The sequence below is a fragment of the Carassius auratus genome, chromosome 19 (genome assembly GCF_003368295.1).
Source record: "Carassius auratus strain Wakin chromosome 19, ASM336829v1, whole genome shotgun sequence".
NCBI lineage: Eukaryota > Metazoa > Chordata > Actinopteri > Cypriniformes > Cyprinidae > Carassius > Carassius auratus.
In genome coordinates this window covers 2,608,523-2,624,423 of record NC_039261.1, presented here as the reverse complement: position 1 = coordinate 2,624,423, position 15,901 = coordinate 2,608,523, and the positions used below count along the sequence as shown (strand labels likewise).

The 15,901-nt window shown below is 37.8% G+C and overlaps 1 protein-coding gene across 1 annotated transcript in view; it reads right to left on the bottom strand.

The window, feature by feature from the left end:
• LOC113119138 (receptor-type tyrosine-protein phosphatase U-like) overlaps positions 1 to 15,901 on the bottom strand; it is a 217,742-nt gene that overhangs the window by 159,651 nt on the left and 42,190 nt on the right. Inside the window, exon 3 of the mRNA XM_026288370.1 lies at positions 7,112 to 7,240. Within this exon, the coding sequence (XP_026144155.1) occupies positions 7,112 to 7,240 (129 nt within the window). The remainder of the gene's footprint in view (positions 1 to 7,111; positions 7,241 to 15,901) is intronic.

The following is a 15,901-nucleotide window of genomic DNA, read 5'->3' as shown; positions in this document are numbered from 1 at the left end:
CAATAAGTCTGTTTCATCAGCTTGCATTGTTATGTTGACTGGTCTTGCATTACCATAACTATGAAGCTAACAGCATAAAGTCTGATGGACATCATATAACTCCTGGAAAATGTGTTCAATGTGAACAATTCGTATGAATTTGTACGAATGACCTACACATAACCCCGCCCCTAAACCTAACCGTCACTGGGGTTTAGACAAATCGTATAAAATCGTACGAGCGAGGTCATACAAATTCGTCCTAATAATCCACCTCGTAAAATACGTACGAATTGGCCGTGAGATAGCGTTGGCCAATCAGATTAAAGCTTGCCATACTGAGAAAGTTCTATTTGTGTACAATATGCATTAGATGGACAAAAAATGTACAAATAATTTGCATTTTAGTATTTTCTATTCCATCCCACTGATGTCAGCTGGGGTTTTTTTATGTTTTTTTTTTTTTTTTTTTTTTTTTGTGAAATAGTTACCAAAAGCTCATGATCTCTCCACATTTTATTCTAAGACATAAAATACACCCCAATAACAAGCCTTTGTGATTTTTTTAAAGCTTTACTCATTTTAAAAACTCAAGTGACTTTACTCACCAGTCACTTCAACGGGTTTATTGTCTTATTAATTGAGCTTTTTTTATTAAATATGTCTTTAGGAACACTGTGTGTAAGAATGATAAATGTTCATCTCTCACAGAAATGGAAGCTTTAGCCTAAGTTCTGCCAGGAAGACTCAATCACTTCGTCACTAATTACCTTCATCATTATCCAATCACGTCTTTTATATTCCTGTATAAAAGATCGTACTTACACATGTTTGAGTTCGCAGATGCCGACGCGACAACAACCTCCACCCTCCCCACCACCACCAGGATGGTCCTGTCCTTACCTTCCAGGGGGGTCTGCTGCGCCCCTGCCTTCGTCTTCAGGCAGGAAATGCAGATTCACTACCCTCGGATTACGAACCATGGACGGGGCCTTCCGCCAAAGAAATTTATAATTGTGCTCGCTGAGCTGTAAATAAATGTATGCTTCGTACATTCTTCTATCTCCCGAGTCTTTCTGGTAGAACTTATTTTCTGCAGCAATCCAAAAGACAATGAATAAATCCTATCGAGTTATTTTTATTATTATTTATTTAATTTTTTGAGTCGAGTGAAACTGGGTGATGTGAACTTCTGAATCTGCCTGTAACCCCCTGATCCCTGCAGCACTCAGTGCGCCATGGGTGGTCTGACCTGAGGATACCGCCTCAAACTCTTGAAACACCCACTCATATGTTCTGGGAAGCTGTCTGGTGTCAGTGTGACTGACTCACGGTAACTTAAAAGATGGCTTTTGGTTCATTATTCAAATGACCGTCCATTTCAGCAGGACTCACACTAATGGCAGCGAACAGCTCTTCATTATCACTTCACTTATCACCCACAGATAGCCCCACGCCCCACATACACCTGCCCACCTGGATATCAATTATCCTGACAAGACCAGTCATCTCTGCTCTGATGTCAGTCCAGCCCTCGCTGTCTGCCCAAGGCTCCCCGAGCCCCTCACTCTAGCTTCTATGTCTCCTTCATGCTTTGGCAGACAGACAGAGTTGGGATTGTTTGCCTGCGGAGGGTAAACTATGCATCGGCGCACTGAGCTTTATAAACAACCACATAACTTTTCAGCACCTCAGGACTAGATGGTAACGACTTCAGAGGCTTTTCAATAGGTGTGTGAGTATTTCTCATAGACTTCCAAATGAACTGAATCCACACGAAGCCCGCAATTCCATCATTATCTGCTCATTATTGTACTGCTTTTGCCCAGGGCCGTGAGGGAGAGCTAATAGAGGAACTTGCTGCTTCAAATTGGAGTCAAAGAGAAGTTTTGTGCTACCTTTAAAGGAACCGTTTTCTCATAAAATGTGTCTACAAAATGAAGCATGTGCAGAAGCTCTCAATGCTGTTGCATTTTTAAACATGTCGATCCAGGATCTGTCACAGAACGAGAACCAGTGGTGTTTCGGTGTCAGTGATGTCAAATCTGGTGCAATGTGTCCAAAAGCAGTATTTTTGAACTGAACAATGTAATGTCTTTAATAAGGGATAACGTACATCTAGCTGGTTGTTTTTGCAGAATAATCATCACCCTAAAGGGGTTTATTCTGATACAACAACCGGCTGGATGAACATTATCCCACTTATTACACTCTGAGAAATGTGCCTTGTCGTTACTCCAAAGAACATTTCAGACTTGATCCACCTGAAGAAACTGATTTTCTGTCATGACCTTTGAACTGACATAAAATTTTCAGTTAACTTAATTAATTTAATAATAATTTAAACTATTTGCTTCAAATCAAATGACAATTTCGCATTCTGTGAAAACCACGTGACCACTGACGTCACTGAAGTTCGGTTTGAGAATTGTCCCAGCATGGTTTGCATAGAACTTAATGAGGAGATAAAAAAATAAAAATAAAAAAATTATGAAGTGTTATGTGTGCATTTGTGTGCATTTCTTCTTCTTATTATATATATATATATATATATATATATATATATATATATATATATATATATATTTTATTCAACCAAAATTTGAGCTGGTACACGTGTACAGAGTTTGGAATGTTGCAACTGACCAATCAGCATCTAGTATTTCAGGGAGCCTTGTAATAAGTAATGTTATCTAATGGGGTCTTATCGTAAAGTGCTACTAAACAATCTTTCAATTCTGTAGTTGAGTGCTACAGTAACTTCATCCACCCTAAACTCTGAAACTTCCAAAGACATCTTCAAACTCTCACAATGCCCCAGGCCTTCAGTTTAATTAGGATTTATTTAAGCCTGTCTGACACCATGTCGTCTTAGAGAAGTTAGTACCACACTTTTTTTTTCTTCGACGTCTGACAAGCGAATGGCATGTCTCCCCTCTCCTCCGCCTTCAAGCTCATTCTGGGATGTCAGAAACGTCCTCTTGAAAGCACTACCTTCTTCTTGATTGGGAGTATAAGAGAATGAATGGAGAGTTCGGGAGTTGGGAGGTGAATAGGATTAACACAACTTTGGATTTCTGAAATACATCTACAATTCTCATTGGTACTAAAAGTCTCAAGATACCAAAAATAATAAATACATAAAATGATGACAGTGTTAATGTCTGTCTATTTATGTTCTATGTATTTAAATAGTATTTAATGATTGTGAACAGAAATCCACAGATCTGGAAGGTCCTCAGAAATGAAAGTTCTTCAACAAAAAGGTCTATAGTTCTACAGCTCAGTATTAAATTAAAGCATTACCTTTATACCTTCCACCATTTCAGTCTACTTTCGTATTAAAGAAGATTTAGACATGGTTAATACCGTGGGCTTAGTTAATTTTGAAAAATGTTCCAAATCAAGCTCATTTTGCAACTTGTTGGACCAGAAAGCAGTTCTCCAAAGTTTGCCGAAGCAGTTAAACTGAAACTGCCAGAACAAATATTGTCAAAAGTTCATGAGATTTCACAGCAGGACTCCAAACAGCTGAAAGTTTTCTCATTCTGATGCAAGAACAGACTGCCATTAAAGCTTATTACCTCTGCCTCTTATTTCAATAACATATTCAATCCATTTCTCTAATCAACACACTACAAAGCAGCGTGAAGAGCCTCAAAAAAAAAAAAAAAGCTAAGCAGCAAGCCGATAGGCTGAAAGCTTGTCTTATTACACCTTGACATCAAAGACAGCAATGCTTCCCCGCATCAACACAAATGAGCATCTCAATCTCGTCAGGAAACAAGGGGAAAATTGGCCCGTGCTAATGTGCCATTTAAATGCAAGAGCAATTTCTGCAGTGCTAGCTGAGATTTTTTTCTTGCTTTTTCGCACCTGATCTTCAAAGACGCATGTCAAAGTTTTAGAGCGGGGTTGACATGTTCCTGCAGCAGGGGGCAGGGGGAAGACCATGGCACTGCCCGTCTGTTAGAAGTCAAGCTCACTAAACTCAAGACCAGACACACTTCTGTAACAGATCCGAAACAAGTCTGGCTTTAATGATCGAAGCACAAACAAAGAGGTGCTCTGCATAAACAGAACTCATTACTTCAGCATCAATCAGGGTGTTAATATGCACAAGCTTAAGGGGCGTTGGATTTCTGGACATCACTTAGAAGTTAATGCTAGCAGGTCTTCATCCTCGAATGCTGTCTCCAACTTCATGAATCATCAGAACGCTGCCTGTACTCCCGTAGAGTCCGTAGAGGTTGACTTAAAGATCACCAACGTGCTGTCGTGCATGTCACTGGAAATCACGAGCGAACATCCATTTACACCAATTGAAGGCTTCAGTCAATAACCATAATGTTTTGAGACACTCACATGCAAATTGTCAGTGGGCTATAAACGTAGACTTTAGTTCTACTTTTTTATATTTACACGTAATGGCATTGATTTTAACACATAAGATAAACTGTATCTCGCAAATTATTTTTATAGAGTGCAAATTACTAATATTGGTTCTGTTTGTAATGTTCTGTGTTTAAATTGAAATGAAAACTCTGTCATGATTTACTAAGCCTCATGTTGCTCCAAACTTATAAAGCCATTAATCTTCACAACACTAATGAAGATATTTCAGTAACATTTTACTTTAAGATTTCACATCTAATACGTGCAAGTATCTTAATACATTATGCGTTTCAATGCACATTATAATACATTCTATGATCTCATAAATAACATTAACCACAGTTATAATACATTATATTATTATTTTTATTGTATGTTTTAGTGATAAATCCCATTCACATGCAAAAATCTCGGTTTGTCTTCTACTAAAGAAACAAGTCAACTACATCTTGGATGCCCTGGGTGTAAGCAGATAAATATCAAATTAGAATTTTTTTGTGTGAACTATCCCTTTAAGAGTCACCGATTATTTATATGATGAACCGATTTAATTTATGATTGTATTCACATACAGTATAAACCTTGATCAGTGCACATGTGTGTTGTACATCAAATATGGTACATTCAACTTAAATGTATTTGCTTAAGAACAAACCTTGTTGGTTCTTGCAGAATCTAGAAAATATTTACATGCCACACAACCACTTCCATTTATCATACTTGATGTGCTCTACGTGTCAGGGATGTTTAGAAGGTTAATAATGTTAATTTGTTAATATAATGTTAATAATGTTAATTTGGAGTTGAACTACCCCTTTAAACGTGTTATTTTATCAGTTAAACGTCATAGTTTCAGCAAAACCGGATCAACCAGGAGATACTCAAGGTGCATTCACTACTCATTACTTGTTTACTCAACCAACAAATCTACATCTCATACATTCATTTAAACAGAATTTTCGCAGAACTACAGAGCAGAATTAATTAGTGCACCTTTCAAGCCAACATGTGAAACCTTGAATTGAATAAAAAAAAGGTAAAACTTGAAACACAAAAGATTACTAGAGTTTTGACAGAAGTATCGGTATTCTACAGAGCCTGTCTGTTGAGTTAGAGCCATATTACACCCGTCTACCTTTCCTCTCTCTCTGTTTCTCAGTTCTTCTTCATTGACATGCTGAACATACCCCAGTATGGATCGATAATATTGACCAAATAGCACCCAATAAACTAAGCTGTTGTCTCAATTGGAGTGTCTTTAGCAGCTTTGATGGAATTGAACCCTCCAGATAAGTGCAGTATTGGACGGCTACTCAAAGAAATGTCAACTCAAAGTGCCACAGATTGTCTTCAAGCTTCTTATGTCCACTTAACAACATTATATGCCACTAGACTGGAACCAGGGTAGTAGACACTTTATACTGCACACTATAGATAGTATTAAATAAAAATGTTGCATCAATGCAAATTTTGTTGCTGATATCATTAATTAGGTTTTAAGTAGCACATAATAATTTTTCATTATTTTTTAATCCATTAATCACAATTGTGACAGAAAAACCAAATTATTAATAATAAAAATATTGTCGGATATATTGCTATCTTGGTTAAGAAAAGGTGCTGTGAGAGCACTTACATGTGTAAAAACCCATAATGCACACAAGAGCGTATACATTTGCACATCACACAAATGACTATTTAGACTCGATTGCCATTATTAGAGCAGGAAAAGCCCTGTGTGTTTCTGTTGCTCCCCATGTACCTTGTGGAGATGTACAATTACGGCTGAAAACCATCTGAACTCTAAGTATGTAATCACACAACTCCTATCTGAACAGCAGTACACGGCCTGAAGTGATACTAAAGCAGATGTATAATTGGAAGGAAACAGTGCACTTCTGACATTACCAAATACACTTGACACTATGAGTTGCCATAACACTCTATGCTAGTGGTCAGGATGAAAAGATGAGGCTTGTGTTTCCTCTTTGAAGTAGATAAGGTCTCCTACATTAAGCAGTTAGAAGAACAAAGACATTTAAAGTTGCACGTTTACTCAAGCTTCGATTCAAAAACTAGCAAGCTACTTGTGAACTACATAAGCTGCTACCATCTAAGGCAACATCTTAACCATCATGGGTGATGCGTTTTTAAAACTCAAAAGGTAGTAAGCTACCAGTAGGTTAGCATGTAGCTAATCTAAAAACGTGACACTCCAGCACAAAATGACCCAGCCACAGAAGTTCCTAAAGTGGACATGTTGATGGAAACAAATATGAAATGGAAGGAAAACTATATTTTAGTGGTTTTGAGTGTGAACACAAAGTTTCTAAGTGGACTGGAATACTTTTGCAAATTAGCGCAAATGTTTTGTGAAAGAAGTCAAGTTACTTGAGGGAACATAATACTTCTGCAAACCAACACTGATATTTTTTGATGGGATGCAAATTTCCATGTGCCTTTGATGGCTCCATACTTTTGAAACTCATTTTGAGAGATTTTTTTTTTTTTTTTTTCAACTATCCAACTATTTTTGTTGTTTCAGAATTAAACAAAATAATCTGTTTTGTTTTGTTTGGTTATCACTTAGGTATTTAATGCATTCTGGTATTGCTTAATACTTTAAGGATACATACAGTGCTTTCTTAGGTTTTACATATAAACCCAAATCACATATTGGAAACATTCATATTACAATCAGGGGTTTATGACAGCACAGCAGTAGAACAGAACTCACCTCGTGTAAGGTCAGAGGTCATGTGAGGCCAGCTGTAGGTCCGTACAAGCTGCCAATCAAAATCATCTTCTTGTGCCTGTCTGTATTCACATAGGCTGGGGTCGGAGTCTTCCTCGAACGTGCAGCCGGCTGGAGAGAGAGAGCACACGGTTAGAACCAAACTGTATTTAGATGGTCACTTTACATTGCGTTTTGCTTTTGTGCGTCAGTATAACTGATCTTTTGCAATATATTGAAAAGTTATATATGTTATATATATGTTTTTTGATGACCCCTTTAAACAGCAAACAGCTCCACATTTTTGATCACACTCATAACTTTTTATGAAAACAGTAGGATGATTGCTGCTTTAGGCAGATGATTTGTTTCTGTAAATAACTTTCTGTGAGTTTGCTAGCTTTGTAGTGGAGAAGGAACCTCAGGCCTGTTTCAAATGTAAATGTATGAATTTAGCAGATGCTTTTATCCAAAGAGACTTACAGTGGATTCAGGCTAACATTTTTACCTATCATGTGTTCCTGGGAATCGAACCGAAAAGCTTTTGCGCTGCTAATGCAATGCTCTACCACTGAACAACAGGAATTTTTGTCTGAATAATTAAATATTCCACACAAAACTACGACTGTGTAGCAGTAACCTTTCAGGCGTGATACAGGACTTTGCATCTTTCACTGAGAAGAAAAACTTTGCTCAGGCAAGCATCTAAAATACCTACAGTATACTTACAATCAATTGCTGTTTGGCTGAAAAGAACATCAGCTGCAGTAAAACACTAATCATTTGTAAATCTTTACTACAATACTATGTTATGACTAAAAAAACAAATGTATAGCTTAAACTAATACACATTAAATTTCCATCAAATAATCAGCTCCATATATATGGCTTTTCTGACATAGTAAACTTGCTCGGTAGCACACCCAGTTATAGCACTGCACTCGCAATGCAAGTCACGATAAAAGTGCTCAAGGACTTGCAAAAGCAAGCTTAATTGTCATGGCTGTTTCAGTTTTGGGTCTCACATCTCACATTTGCTTAGGTTTAGTGTAGGTGGTACGTTATTTTCAAAGGCTACAGAGCATTAAGCTAATTTACCTCCATTCACCAGGCATTTCATATTTACAACAACAAGTGTCATATTTCTGATTAACCTGAACAAGCTTGTAGCACCAACACTCACACTGGATTTCAAAGCAACACTCCACTTTTTAGAAAACAGGCTCCCCTAGAGTTAACCAGTTGAGCTTTACAGTGTTTGAATCAATTCAGCTGATCTCCGGGTCTGGCGCTAGCACTGTAAGCTTCACTTAGCATAGATCATTGAATCTGATTAGACCGTTACCGTCACGCTCAAAAATTACCAAAGAGTTTATACTTTTCCTATTTAAAACTTGATTTTTTCAGGCTCTGTGTAATATCACTGCGCCTGTTGCAATCTATTAAAAGTGAATTAGTTTGGAAGTCTGTGCACCATATATGCAATAAAGTCATTTTTGTATATTACTGGACAATGACAACACTGTCTGAACAAATGGATTTGTTTGGGGTTCATTACTTGTTAAATAACAGTGCGAACAGTCAGTTGGATTTGAAACACTGGATTTGGAAAACCAATTGGATTTGTGTGTAGTGTGAATAATGGCTATTCACCCACACCAAAACTAATGAAGCAAACAAAAAGACACTCTCGACGGCGCACGTACTGATGTGACATCATATCAGGCAAAAATGACTGAGTGCCACATCTGAACTCAGACTCCAGCTAAAAGCTTTTCTGTGCCTTTTGTTTTCCTTAATTGCATCTAATAGCTCTGGTTTTCCTCAGCTCTGTGTGTAAGAGGAGGTGTGTGTTTCGGCTCAATTAGCTCCAGGCTTGGAGGACTGGGAGATAAAGATAGGTCAGGTAGATTGCTGTCAGCTGACAAACATCAGCATCACACCAGAGACACAGAGACAGAGCTTGACACACGTAATAGACTCATCGCCGGTGTGATGTGACCCACTCCTGTGTGTGTGTGTCTTTGAGAAGCATCCCAACAGAAGCTAATAATACTCCATCTAGACTAGCATCTAAAAACAGAAGCACTCTCACAACCACATTGTCTCGCGCTACATTACAGGTGGCAAAATGATAACCACCCAGACTCTGGAAACTGGACCAAACTCACACAAACACTCTCAGCTCTCAGATTCTGATTGGTCAATGGTGGAATTTAGTCAAATTTGGCTGAACTAGTCTGTCGTATTACACAGTGATTTGACAGTGATAAAAAAAAAAAATATTGTTTAAGGTCCATTTATTTTGGCAAGTAAGCATTTATTTTGTGATAATGATTGGCTGACTGTACATTATCCTGCTAATTACTGGATAATGCACAGTCAGCCATTAATTATCACAAAATAAACCCTTCGGGATCATACAAGAGCTGTACATGACATTTATGCATATTTTTGAACCATAAATGTGCATGCATTATGCACTTTGTATAAGAGTTTCAGATGCAGTATGTAGCAAAGACATAAATGAGTGTGTTTCTATAATGGCTTGAGAACTTGTCTGCATCAGATGCGAGCGACATCATAACACGTCCAAACTTAATCACTCCCATTATAATCAACGAAGCTGTCTTCACAGCTGATGGGTGCTGCGCTTCTGTTTTTGAACTTACTTCAACCGCTTTATTTTCCCCATCTGTCTGAAATGAAATGGTCATTTAGAAATGCCTTTTTGTCTATGAACTTCTGAGCATCACATCAAAGCAAGCTCGTTATTTTCTGCCTTTTAAATTCATCATCATTCATCATTTGTTGGCTTGAAACTTTAAACTTAACCATATTTACACAAAGTTGCAGAAATGAAGTACAACATTTTGTACACTATACATATATAAACACATGCAAGAATAATTATGTATTATCATTACCATCTGAGGTCACACTTTATCTTAAGGTCCACTGTTAAGGTCACTGTTAACTAAAAACTAATAGTTTCCTTTCAATACAATCCTAGTGTTCTACTTATTAGTTAGTAAGGTAGATGTAAAGTTTAGGTAGGGTTAGGGGATCTGAAATATGCTCATGCTGAATAAGGCATTAATATCTGTTTTATAAGTACTAATATAAACAGCCGACATTATACATGCTAATAAACAGCTAGTTAATAGTGAGAATAAGTCTAAAAACACTAAACTAAAGTGTTACCATGTCTGTAAATGCACAAATTGCTATTTAAGGCTGTTCAGTTGCTGTGACACAATCTGCATTTTTAAAAGCACTATTGACAAATGATGCATTTGCACTTAAAAGTGTCCTATATTTGATGGCACATGAAAATGATCAAGTTACTCACTGCATCTTTTGCATCCAGACCACACGACCATTCACAGCTTGTGTTTTAGTCAAGGTTTAGCTCTCTGGCATCATGACCGAGTCTCTACCGGATTAAAACACTGTTTCTCTCAAAGCTACAAGAGCAGCTCTCAAAAGAAGTCTTTCAGTTGCTTTAGTTGTCAAAATTAAACGGCAAAGACAGGCTTATATTACAAGGGTTTATAATCCGCAGCTGCCATCTCCAGGCATTTAAGAGCAGGATTTTCAGATCAGCGCGCAGTTGTCTGTGAAGGAACTCTCTGTCATTGTAAACACAGCTTTACAGTCAGAGCTGCCATCATCAGAGGCAAGCAAAGATAATGATTATTACAGAAGAGCTGGAAAGCTTTTATCACCACTACCATGGAAATTACATTGTCAAAGATTATTATCTCTCGCTTCATCTCTGGTGTGAAAGTCTCACAGTCGTTCCATTTCAAATAAACACACACTTCTCTCCTCTCCTATACGCAGTATATATAATATACAGTATTAATATGTAACGCATTGATTAAAAGTGACTGTAAATACATGTTTAATGTTACAAAAAAACTGAGAACTGAAAAAAAAAAATATCATGATTTCCACAAAAACTATTTAAGTAGAAAACGGTTTCAATAGACCACAAGTAATACATTACATTTTAACATACACTCAGCTAAAGGATTATTAGGAACATCATACTAATTGATTTAACAAGGTGCTGAAAGCATTCTTTAGAAATGTTGGCCCATATTGATATAGGGTAGCATCTTGCAGTTGATGGAGATTTGTGGTTAACGAGTGGTTATTTCTTAAATCACTTTTCTTTCCCATTCTGATGTTCAGTTTGGAGTTCAGGAGATTGTCTTGACCAGGACCACACATACCTAAATGCATTGAAGCAACTGCCTTGTGATTGGTTGATTAGATAATTGCATTAATGAGAAACTGAACAGGTGTCCCTAATAATCCTTTAGGCGAGTGTATATCCAATATGTTAAAATATTGCAATAATATTCAACACGTTTTACTGTGTTTTAAATAAAATGAATGTAGCCTTGGTGAGGAGAAGAGGCTTCTTTTATAAAAGATGTGTACATCCATAAAGTTTCATTTGGGCCCCAGAAAGCTCATAATCTCACAGCAGCATGATATTTGAAGGTGCTAAAGAGGCTGGCTGATTGGTGCCAGACCCACTCATGGACTATGGGGAGAGTGGCTCCCTTTCTTTGTTTACCTTTCCATCTGTTGCTTTAATAATGCAGAGGCATTACTGCAGTCTCAGGCATTATGAGCACACTGCTCATCTCAAACGGCCTGTGCTGTGTCTGCCTTCATTTTCAGTCCAGCTGTTGACTCAGTTTCAACTAGCCAATTACACTGCATTTCACTGCACTATTCTTTCTTTCTTTCTTTCTTTCTTTCTTTCTTTCTTTCTTTCTTTCTTTCTTTCTTTCTTTCTTTCTTTCTCTCTCCATATACATGCACTACATAAACATGAATGAACATCAGAACGTATCTTGTTTCAACCATGGGAAGTTGTCATGACTCAACATTTGTCATGTTCAAGTTTACTGACATTAATATACCGTCCCGTCTGGCTTGTGAATTCTGTGTTATGATTAGATCAAACAAAATAAAACAAAATCTTATTTTTTTATGGTTTGTAAACAAATACATTTTGACATTTGCATCATACAGCCCGGCTTTTTCTGATAAAGTAAACATGCTCGGTAGCGCACCTGGTTCAGCACTACACTAGCAAAGCGAGTCACGATGAACGAGTTCAAAGACGCCATGATTGTTTCAGCAAATATATTTGCATGTGGCATGTTACTTTTGACTGGTAGTGAACTTTAAAGTTGTTGTGAAACGTGAAAGAAGCCACATGGTATCCTTTTGAAGAAACATTGCAACAGGCTTGTTTTCTGTTGTCCATAACACAGCTGCGGTCTACAATGATATTATTCCAAAGCTCACTGCTCTCTCGAAGAGACGACTGAGATCTCGTTTGTGATTTTATTTCCCTGTGGGGTCAGTACTTACTCTACATGTTAAACACTTGTAGAAAGGTTTCATTTCCTGCAGTTTCATGTGTCTGTACGTGTTTGCTGTCAATGGCACAAGCGCTCCGCTTCCCTGAGAAAAAAAAAAACAACAACTCTTGAAGAAGAGTCTTTCCAGATCTGCTTACATGAAAACCTGAACTGTTTTCCCAGAGCAGTATTCTTGCCAAAATGTCAAACACGATAAATTAGGATAGAAAAATCGCTCTTTAGCATTTTGATCCTTGTGGTATGCTAATTAGAAACCGCACGAATGGAAACCCACTGACATCGTCTCTCATCAGCGCACTGAAGACGAGGCCTGAAGACGTCTTGTGTCTCCAGACAGCCCTCTTGAGAGCTGTGGTGAGACAGAACAAAGCGCCGTAAATAAATAACGCAGTGTGAATGCTGTGGCCGTTACTTTGAAAGCAAGGAAAGTAATTTGCAGAACAGCGCATCCCGAGAGCTGGCGTGGAGATGCAGGTATATGTGTGTCGGCGCTGCCTTTGATGTCTGAGACTCACACTGAGTGCAGTCTGTTCCTTCACCACGCATCTCGATTTGGATTTTTTCACTTTATGGCTCTTCTTTGATGCCAATAGTTTGTTAGAAGGCTTAATGTCTGTCCCGCGGTTCCCATTTGTAGCGCTGTCATAAATCTGATCATCACCTGCAGCAAATGGAAGAAAGGAATAAAAACAAGTGCAAAGAAAAAAAAAAAAAAAACATGACTAAATGAGAGACGGAGAGACATATGGGCTCTGTTCCAAAACCTAGTAAGCTCCCTACATGGATGGTATTTTAGTAGGCCGCATAATTGTGTTACTTTCAAAAATGCCTTTTACACAAATGCTAAGACAGAATTATCTACTGTATATCATTTGTGCAGCAAAGTACAACAAGAAAAAAAAAATTATAAATTTGCTGAAAAGTAATGCATATGCAATAGCTTCGCAACATGCCAACACCTACCTCTATTCAAAACTATTTATCTAACACACTCAACAGTGTTTTGCATTAGTCACTTATGAAGTCCTGTTTTAATGAGAATGCTGCCTTAATAGACAGCAGGGCAGCTCACTAGGGTTTGGACAGTCACACTGTTTCTTCACTCGGAGTGACTTCACAGTGAGAAACATCGCTATGTTCTGTGAGCCATAAAGACAGTAAATATTTGTTGTTTGGTATTGTTTCTGTTAGAGAAATTATTCTCTGGAGGCGGAGAGTGTTATTGATGGTTAAGTATTGGATGCGGGCTATCAACTCATGACGATTACTTACAGTCAAACAGTTACAAATGTCTCCCCTTGTCCCACTGAACAATTTATCTCAAGGCTGGATGGGAACTAATTTTCTTTATGGCTCCCACGCGTGACATGTCCATCAGCCAGTAATGTACGAGTAGCGCTGGCTGACTCAGACTCATACGCTTGCAACTATTTCAGCAAAGTCCTAGCAACACAAATGCTGATCGTAGCTTGTTGAGTCCATCTTCAACAGCAACTGACATTTCATCCCAACACATACTATTAAGCTATTAATCCTTATATACAGTGTTATTTTACAATTATTGATATACTGTTATAGAATATATTCATATTTGCAATTAAACTGTTTTATATTCAAGTTTTCCTTTTAATTTCTGCCTAAAGGCCCGTTCACAAAAAGGACGTTATCAATTATCAATATTAAATTGCAGAGTTCACGCCACAACTATAACGATAAAGGCACCGAGAAACAATATTGTTGGAATCACTTCCAGAACTTTTTTTTCCAGCTACTGAATGATAAATCATTGACACCCAATCAAAATCAATCCTGCTGTAACAATCTCGAGAATTAAACAGCAGACTCATGTCCGCTTAGAATAAACAGACGATATTAAGTTGTACTCACTTAATAGAAATATCCAGAAATATTGAAGCATATGGGTCACAAATTAAATTACATGTCATTTTCATGGCAATTCTATAATGTAAATAAATACTCAAGTCTAAAAACTGACAAAGTAATATTTTTAGAAATCTTAAAAGAATTTAAAGAGTTATGAGACATTTATAAATTATGAATAATTAACTGCCATTGTGTGAATGATATGCAATCATGTAATCCATAAAAAAAGTAACTTTCATCTGATTTAAAAAAACGTTTTAAAATGTAATCTAACTACAATTATTTTTGGAATCCGTTACAAGTGGCCCATTACTACCCAGCACTGTCTCTATCTGTGGTCTGTTATTAGGGTGACCATATGCGCCGTTCATACGGGACACGTCCCAGCCAGGATTTTAATATTGCCTAAAATATCCAGGTTCTGGCTATTTGTACTGTGCAGATTGATTGTTGTGAATCATGAGAGCTATAAAGAGCAGAGCAGACGGCTCCCTATGCTTTTGAATCGCTTTTACGTGTATGTTCGTTCATTTGACTTGAAGGATTGTGGCGCACTTTGTTTTTTTGTTTTTTTTTTTATTTGTGTGCAGAGATGCTTCAAGTCAATCGAACGAACAAACACGTGCGCATATTTGCATAGCTTTGATTGTTCCCTCTAGATCTCACCTTCTCACACGCAGCCCCACGATTGGTCGACTATGTACAATACCTGCATGTTATTGGTCAAGCTGCTCTGGATGTTTAAGGCATTATTAAAATTCTGGCTGGGACGTGTCCCGTATGAACGGCGCATATGGTCACCCTACTGTTTTCTACTTCAGGTCATGGTGGATGACTGGTGACTTCACATTAAAGGGGTCTTTATTTAAACTCTAAACAGGCATGACGGACTGGATACCGTGCTCTTTTGGAAGGCCAAACAAAACAGTTTAACAAAATGTTTTCACAATGAAACACAGTTTCTCCACGAAATGGATAAAAGCTATGCCTTCTTTCTTTGCTTGAACATTTTTAGCAAATCTTCCCACATAGTGATGTAGAGATGTGGGGGCGTGTTTAAACGAGCTATTTTAGGGGGTGTGGACAAGTCTTAACTTTTAGAAAGAATATCTCTTTGGATTTGAGACTTTGGTCTGTGCAACTTTACAGATTTTCTTTATGCACCAAGAGCTTGTAACACTCCAAAGAGAAAGGAAAAATTGAAATCGCATCATATGATCCCTTGAAGCCCAAGAACACGTATTAATGTTGAATTTAAATTCAAAGAATCAGCCCTTCTGAGTAAGTGTCAGAAACACAATAAGGTCTGCTCTCCTCAATCATCTCCAATCCTCCAACAATGCAAGTGTAATCTATCATCTAACAGCGAGCGCAGATGTGGAGGCTCGGTCTCCTCGCAGTCGGAGGTGTAAAGCATGTGTGCGCCCCTGCTGTCTGAGGTAAGTTCAGTCCGGCGGGGGGTCCAGGTGTTTATCAGGGACCGTGTGCCTCCACTGCT